Source organism: Otolemur garnettii, unplaced genomic scaffold, assembly GCF_000181295.1.
Source record: "Otolemur garnettii isolate 467f Iridium unplaced genomic scaffold, OtoGar3 scaffold00029, whole genome shotgun sequence".
Taxonomy (NCBI): domain Eukaryota; kingdom Metazoa; phylum Chordata; class Mammalia; order Primates; family Galagidae; genus Otolemur; species Otolemur garnettii.
Genome location: NW_003852424.1, coordinates 15,041,591 through 15,049,880, shown reverse-complemented (window position 1 = coordinate 15,049,880; position 8,290 = coordinate 15,041,591). Strand labels below are relative to the sequence as shown.

The following is an 8,290-nucleotide window of genomic DNA, read 5'->3' as shown; positions in this document are numbered from 1 at the left end:
AAAAAAAAAAAAAATCACTGAATACAGAAACACATAAGCTCTTTCCATCTCCTACATCCCTGAACTGAGAAAAGAGAGGAGGCAGCAAGGTGGTTTATGGATTCAACTCTGCTCACCAGCTACCTTGAAACACTACTACAGTCACTCACAGACCAGCTGTGATAGACAAACCAAGCCAAAGAGCAATGGGGGGAGACACAGACAGAGCCATCCTCATCTGGAAGGCAATAACATCCACTTGGCACTAAAGGCCACTGAGGTCCCTGACCAAAGATGGTCAATTCTTCATGGGTGAGCAGGGAGGGGTAGCAGGCAGGGCATGCTCCTTCTAGAGGCCTCCATGGCACATGGAGCAAGTGCTGGGGCAGCAGGACCAGAGCTCATCTCCTTGTAGAGAGAAGGGCCACAGGTGCGAGTGGGACCCACCTTCTCCTGGTCCAGCAGCTGCTGCAGATTGGCCTTGTACTGGGGGGTTTTTGTGTATGCCAGGAATTGCAGGTACTGAATCTTGAAGGACTCTATAAAGAGAGACACGGGACATGGCTTTGGAAAGGAGTAACCAGGATAGAGGTTGGACATAATGATTGCCCTGAGGCTACAAGAAGAGGAAGCAGTGCTGCAGAAACAAGCACACCAGAGTGGCTGCTTTAGTGCCTGTCCCAGCCCAGGGCCTTCCCCCTCACCTGGGCAGATCCCAGGGCCATTGTAGGAGTGTCACAAGCTCATCAAAGCAGGAAATGCCTGCACCCTTGTGCCATAGGGAGCATTCAAGTGCAGAAGCACTGCCCAGGCCTCTCTCCCCTGACCAGCTGGCCACTCCCTGGTCTGGGGTGGGGCCATCCTGGACCCTGCAGGGTCCTGAGCAGTGTCCTTGGTTTCCACCCACCCCATGCCAACAGTGCCCTCAAGCTCACCTAGCAGCTTCTGCAGCGCAGGTGGGGTGGGCGCCCCCAGCAGTGGGTTAGGGGAGGGCCGTTGCACACTCGGAGGTAGCTGATAGAACGGGCTGTGAGGTGACCTGTAGGCATCTGCACAAGAGAACAAGTCTGCATGTCAATCTGACCACACTCCCACAGAGCCCCAGAACCACCTTACAGACTCTAGCTTCCTTAAGGAGGAGGCACAAGATGTTTCCTAGAGTCCAAAGACTCCACCAAATGCTGCGTCTTGGCAGTCCTGACCACCAACACAAAGGCCCCTCTGGAAGTCTCCCTCTACTCAGGGTCTTAGCCGCTTGGGAGCAGCATGGCTGCCTACTGGCATTTACATCACCAGACCCCAGCTGCACAACATGGTGAAAAAAATACTCATGCCCACTGGTGAGGCCCTGCCAGGACTGGCCATAGCAGACACCTTGCAGCACACCCAGCAGGTGCGTAGTTTCCACACAGCCCTCTCCAGGTGGGACAGAAACCCTTGGGTGGGGCCATCACAAAGGCATTATAGACACCTGCAATCCAGAAGAGGGTCGCATCCCCTAAGAAGGGCTCACCCTGGGGTGAGGAGGACGCTGTCTGAGACACAGTTTGAGCGTGTAGGAGATCCAGTGCAGTTTGGTTCTTCTTGGGCTTTCGGTCGGGGTTTGCAGTGTTCATTTTCTTGGGACGTCCACGTTTGCGGCCAGCCATCTTCCTCCCTTTCTTGTTCAGCTTCTTCTTACGGGCTTTAGAGGGAGATGGCTTTTTGGTGGCAGTGGTTCCGGCTTTATCTTCCTCAGCACCAGAATCCTACAAGGCACAGAGTAGGGATAACAGCAGGATACCCCGGGAGCCAATGTCCCAGCCGTGCCTCGGATAATTGTGGGAGGCCTGGCAGCGGCCACAACTACAACTATGCCCGGGGCAGGGCTTACCACAGGGGCATCTGGGGGGCCGGGTGCCTTGTTCTCTGTCACCTTGGTGGGGGTGGTTGTGTTGCTTTTATTTTCTCGCTGCTGCCGGCGTCGAGCTGCCTCTTGTTCCTCCTGGAAAGGAAAAGCTAGATGACTCTGGAAAGTGCTGGGACATGTCAGAGACCTCCTGACCCTCCAGATCTAAGCACCCACTTAGACGGTGCACTTGAGGGGCCATGAGCCTTGGCTCTGCCACTTCAACTGTTTTGCCCGTGGCAAAGACAACGGAGCTGAGACAAAGATACCAATGAGCTCATAGCCCCACAGCCCCACAGTCATGGCATGCACACTCATGGCAGCACACTCAGATGGAGATGCTTGCACCAGCAATAAGGCAGGTGGCCTCTGAACTAGGAGCTACATAGAAGACATACTCTCAGGCACAAGGATGCTTCCCTCCCTGTCTCTCTCCCTCACCTCCCTTCTGGGTGAGATGCACTGAGGCTCTACCAAGATACTGTTCTCTTAGGTGATAATCACTGGAAACAGCAGTTTAAAGAAGGAAAATTCTAGAAAACACCAACCAACTTAGGCTGTCACTTACTCTCAAGGGAGCAATTGTTATCATATTTGTTAAGACCTCTAGTAAGGATAGTGCGAAGGACAGAGGACCCCAGAAGAACCCATGGCTGTGAGTGGAGGTGGTACTGAGCCTGGTGGATTGACCTCAGAAAGGAAAAACATTTAGAAAGACATCCTCTCTGCTTTGTCGTCAAACAGACAACTCTGAGACTGGAGAAGCATCAGAGCAGGTTTTATCACTGCCTTCTTCCAAGTCAGAACTTACTGCCCTTCTCTACAGGGAAGGGCACTGATAGCAGTGCTGAGAAACAATACAAGGAGAGCAAAGAACATTCTGGCCCTGGCCAGCAGAAGCAGAGGTCACAGAAATTCTGAAAATAACCTTTAGAAGGCCACAACTGTCTCAGCGCCCATAGCACAGTGGTTATGGCGCCAGCCACATACACCGAAGCTGATGGGTTCGAACCCAGCCCTGGCCAGCTAAACAACAATGACAACTGCAACAAAAAATACCCAGGCATTGTGGCGGGCGCTTGCAGTCCCAGCTACTTGGGAGGCTGAGGCAAGAGAATCACTTAAGCCCAAGAATTAGAGGTTTCTGTGAGTTGTGACGCCAGGGCACTCTACTGAGGGTGACATAGTGAGACTCTGTCTCAAAAAATAAAAAAGAAGGTCACACACAACTCACCCAAACTACTTTCCTCAAATTATTACAAGAAGAATGGCCCAGGTAAACCCATCAAAGATGAGGATGGTGTAGAAAAACAACAAAAGACAGAGACAGGTGAAGGATGCAGTGGTATGAAAAGCCACAGTTATCATGCCTTAATCCAGCCATTTGGGAATTTCTCAAGTTTTCATACAGCAGCAGATCCATGCTATTAGCTCAAAAAAGAAAACATACAAACTTACCCTGAGTTTTGGGTTTTTCAGACTAGAAAAATAATTTTCAAGCTAAAAAAAAAGAAAAGAAAAATTCTTATTAGAAGTTGAGTCCCAAACTCTGTTGGGAGTAATGAGACACCTCAGATAACATCAGCTATTCTAGGACACAGAGCATGGCTGGAACAGCTGGTAGCAGACAAGTGTGTGACCCAAGCCTGCCATAGCAGGAACTGTCCTCAGCTCACCAACAGGGTGCAGCTGAGCATTTGAGCCACTTAGACCTTTTGGACAGGCACATTCTATCACAATGTGACATCACCCCTGGAAGAGGGAACGACATTCTGCAGAGAAACATCAACCCCGCTCTCCCACCCCAGGCTCCCAGCTTTGCTGACTGGGTCATAGAGCAGAGGCTGCAGGGACCCAGTGCCAAGAAGCAGCTCCCTTCATGGGACACAGGTGATCACATGTGTAGACGAAGTCCCCACACCACAGGGCAGAATAGTCCCAGTCTCTTTGAGGAACTCTGGTCACCTCCAGAGAGAGGGGGCAGGGCACATCTAGCTGGGCAGTCAGGCCCCAATTCATAGCAATGCTCCCCAGAAGGGATCCAAATCAAGGTTCTGAGCACTGTATATAAAGGTCCAAACAAGGTGGCAAAACTTGATGAAGAAAAACTAGCCCTATGTTCAACCTGTTTAAGAGAAACCTTAGAGCTGAAGCAAAGGAGGGGCCTGAGGCTGGGGCAATGCTGCCCAGCAGAGGAGGACAACCAGGAGAAGCACACAGAGGGGAGAGCAGGCTTCCTGCTGGCTCTGGGTTATATCAGAGGACTGTGGGGAAGATAGGCAGAAAGAGGCCTCCCAGTCTGACCTAAAGATCTGGAGTCCTGTTCCCTGAACATAGAGTAAGCTGGGAGCTGGGAGCTGGGAGCAGGGGTAGTGGGTGGTCAAGACTGGGATTCCCCGGACAGAAGCTGACTTGGCTCCCCTACATCCAGTAGGCTAAGACAGGCCCCAGTAGGGTCATGGGGGCTGCTGGCCAGGGTACAGCCAGGACACTCACTATGGTCCGGTCGATAGTGTGCAGGTAGTAGGAGACCGGCTTCCCCGTCCACGACACCGAGCCCTTCAGGGGTGACAGCTCCACAACACGCATGATCGTGCCAATGTCTGCACACAATAAGACAGGTTACCACACAGCTACATAGCTGCTCCAGCCTGCAGGACTCTCTGCACAGCACCCTGACCCTAACCACTACCATAGGAGCCTGCAGCAGGCAGGGGAGGAGCTCACCACCTCAAAGATAGGCAAAAGAGGAAATAGACCTGAGCCACATCACCTTCCCCCTTCCTACCATAAGACTTGGGGAAATATCTTCCGACCTCGCTAAGTTCAGGCCCCACAGCCACCCACAGAGGCCCAGGGTGTCTCCAGGAGGTGGTCTGTGACCTCCTCTAACCTGAAAGGACTTGTCATAGGTAAATTGCAGGTAAGCCCAACTGAGAGGGATCTAAAGGACTCGCAGAATTACCCAGAAGCAGTGGCACCCATAGCTCAGTGGGTGGAGCGCTCGCCATATACACCGAGGCTGGCGGGTTCAAACCTGGCCTGGACCAGCTAAAACAATGGCAACAACAACAAAAAATAGCCAGGCATTGTGGGGGGCGCTTATAGTCCCAGCTACTTTGGGAGGCCAAGGCAAGAGAATCACTTAAGCCCAAGAGTTTGAGGTTGCTGTGAGCTGTGACACAACAGCACTCTACCCAGAGCAACAGCTTGGGAATCTGTCTCAAAAAAAAAGGAAAGAAAGAATTATCCAGAAGCAACATAGGTCAGGGCTGCAAGAGTAGCCAGCACCTACTAACACTTGCACCTCTGAGTACCCAGCCCTGACCTGATTTTGTCCTATGGGGAGGCCATGCTGACCAGAGTACAGCCTGGAGCTGACAAGTCAGCAGCGCACTAAAGGGACCAGCTCATCCCTGCTGCAGGCTTTCTGCAGTCTAAGGTCTCTACCATCCACACAGCCACGGCCTGCTCTGACCATCTAAGCACATGAGTGAGCAGCTCTGTGAACAAACTCCCTGAAACTCTTACCCAGGGAAATTCCCGCCAGGGGTCCCTGGGCCACGTCTGAGGACATCTGTGGTTGTCACAATAGGGGGTACTCCTGGCACAGAGTGGGTGGGGGCCATGGATACTGCTCAGTGCCCTGAAATGCCAAGGACAGACCCACCCCAGAAAATAACCCAGCCCCAACTAATATCCACAGGGCCCCCGGAAGAGCCCTGTGATGAAGGACATCAGATGCTTAAAATTATCAACACTAGGCATGGTGGCTCACGTCTGTAATCCCACCACACTGGGAGGTTGAGGCAGGAAGATCTCTTGATCTAAGGACCAGCCTGAGCAAGAACAAGACCCTGTCTCTACTAAAAGTAGAAAAACTAGCGAGACGCTGTGGCAGGTGCCTATGGTCTCAGCTACTTGGGAGGCTGAAGCAGGAGGATCGCTTGAGCCCATGAGTTTGAGGTTGATATGAGCTAGGCTGACACCAAGGCACTCTAGCTTGGGCAACAGAGTGAGATTCTGTCTAAAAAAGAAAAATAAATTATTAACACTAATCAGAGCAACAACAGTGTCTTACCACTCAAGTTTCTACTGTTTATTCTGAAGTTCAAAGGTGCAAAGGGTTTTGAGGACACAATCCTGCCACCTGAAACACAAACATTGATCACTGCCATGTATGGGAAAGTAAACACACATAGACACTAGCACAGAACAAGTCACACAGAAGGAAAGAAACAATGGACACATGGAAACCACATCTGTGTCCCATCTTCTTCTAAGTCTTCTTATAAATTGAAGAAAACCATCCACTACCTTCCACATTTGAGCTTGTCATATAAACAATCTCCCTTCAAAAAATGTCCCCAAGTCTTCACAAAATCCCACTGCACGGACCCTGATCTAGCACTCCCACACTGGGGGCGGGATCTGCAGAGGAAATTCCTCAGACAGCTGCAGACTCAGCCCACACAGGACAGCCCCAAAGTCCAGGGTTTGGGATGGCCACTGCCAGGGAAAGTGCAGCTGGAGGTAGAGCTTGCTTGCTGTGTCTGATTTCCAGGATTTCTTGTTAAGTGAGGAAAGAGGGACAGAACAGTGTGCACATAGCTGGTTCCTTAAAAGCCCACATAAAGCAGGAGGCCTGAGAAGGGAGCCTGCCAGAGGCACAGGGATGGGCTCTCTCCAAGCTTCAGAATGTGGGCAAACACTTCACACGTCCCAGAGTAAGACCTGAAAGGACAAAGGGTAAACTCCCAACCTGTACACAAATAAACCAAGCCCAACTGCAGGCTCAAACAGGTACCAGTCACAAGGAAAAATAATTATTTAGTATCTCAACTAACTCTTTAACAGGAGTCTGACTATATATCATTAATGTGATAAATTCTAAGGACACAAAGAACCACAGAGAAACCTTAACCTTCACTTAGTAAGTTTGCTATTAAGTATCAACTATCAATCATAATTATAAAACTTTCACTTAAACTCCAGAAAAAACATGGTAAGTAAATACATTAACACTTTAAGGAACCAAATTTTTCAGTGTAAGAGACAAATGGCTCAGCAGCTAGGGCACCAGCCACATACACCAGAGCTGGTGGATTGGAACCCAGCCCAAACAACAAAGACAAGTAAAACCAAACAAAAGCAGGTGTTGCGGCAGGTACCTGTACTCCCAGCTACTTAGGAGGCTCAAGCAAGAGAATCACTTAAGCCCAAAGTTTGAGGTTGCTGTGAGCTGTGACACCATGGCAGTCTACCTAGTGCGACATAGTGAGACTCTGTCTCAAAAAAAAAAGAAAAGAAAAGAAAAAAGAGACAAATATAAAAATCAAAAATAGGCTCGGCGCCTGTGGCTCAAGTGGCTAAGGCACCAGTCACATACACCTAAGGTGGTAGGTTCGAATCCAGCCCAGGCCCACCAAACAACAATGACAACTTCAACCAAGAAAAAAAAAAAAAAAAAAAAGACAGGCGTTGTGGTGGGCACCTGTGGTCCCAGCTACTTGGGAGGCTGAGGCAGGAGACTCGCTTGAGCCCAGGAGCTGGAGGTTGCTGTGAGCTGTGATGCTACGGCACTCTACTCAGGGGGATAGCTTGAGGCTCTGTCTCAAAAAACAAACAAACAAACAAAAAATAATGCTAAAGCTGAAAAACTTAAAATGACTACTTTTACACACCTCCCCTCCCTATGTCAGTTCTCTCCTCCCAAAGCTACTTTGTCCCTAGACCAGGAGCATCCGGCTTTCAAAGTGTCACACCATGACCAGGAGAAATGAGGAAAGGAGAGTCCCAAGGTTGGGCTGGCCACACGACATCAGGCCGGTGACCTTGTTGTGTCAGGAAGAGCAAAAAAGCTCAGAGATCAATAGAATCATGTCAGAAAGTCACAGAGCCAGCCTCTTTAGGCACATTAGGATCTGTGCCTCACAAAGATGACAGCCACTCTTCACCTGCCACAATCCAACTAAGGGGTGGGGTGAACATCACAGGGACATCTAGAAGCTGTGTTCTTGCCAGAGACCGCCCGGGCAGGCTTCTGTACACTCACAGGCCAGACAGGACCACCAATGGGAAGTGGAGCTTCTGGGGCAGGATTATATAACATAACAGAACACTGCTAACACCAGGCACCTGAGCCTGGCCACATGCAATGACTCATCCTGCACACAGGGAGCAGAGCAAGGAAGGACACATCAAAGCACACAGGAGGGCCGTAATCCTAGCACTCTGGGAGGCTGAGATGGGAAGGACTGCCTGAGCTCAGGACTTTGAGACCAGCCTGAGCAAGAGCAAGACCTTGTTTCTACTAAAAATAGAAAAATTAGGCTCGGCGCCTATAGCTCACCGGGCTAAGGCGCCAGCCACGTACACCTAAGGTGGTGGGTTCGAATCCCCAGCCCGGACCCGCCAAACAAC

General features: G+C 50.6%; 1 protein-coding gene across 3 annotated transcripts in view; it reads right to left on the bottom strand.

The window, feature by feature from the left end:
- Positions 1 to 8,290, bottom strand: part of DOT1L (DOT1 like histone lysine methyltransferase) — a 93,682-nt gene that overhangs the window by 27,534 nt on the left and 57,858 nt on the right. For all 3 annotated transcript variants that reach the window (XM_023512503.1, XM_023512505.1, XM_023512504.1), the window contains 7 exons: positions 5,949 to 6,017; positions 4,364 to 4,470; positions 3,326 to 3,367; positions 1,853 to 1,963; positions 1,493 to 1,727; positions 915 to 1,028; positions 427 to 518 (listed from right to left, as the gene is read on the bottom strand). In XM_023512503.1, the coding sequence (XP_023368271.1) occupies positions 427 to 518; positions 915 to 1,028; positions 1,493 to 1,727; positions 1,853 to 1,963; positions 3,326 to 3,367; positions 4,364 to 4,470; positions 5,949 to 6,017 (770 nt within the window). The remainder of the gene's footprint in view (positions 1 to 426; positions 519 to 914; positions 1,029 to 1,492; positions 1,728 to 1,852; positions 1,964 to 3,325; positions 3,368 to 4,363; positions 4,471 to 5,948; positions 6,018 to 8,290) is intronic.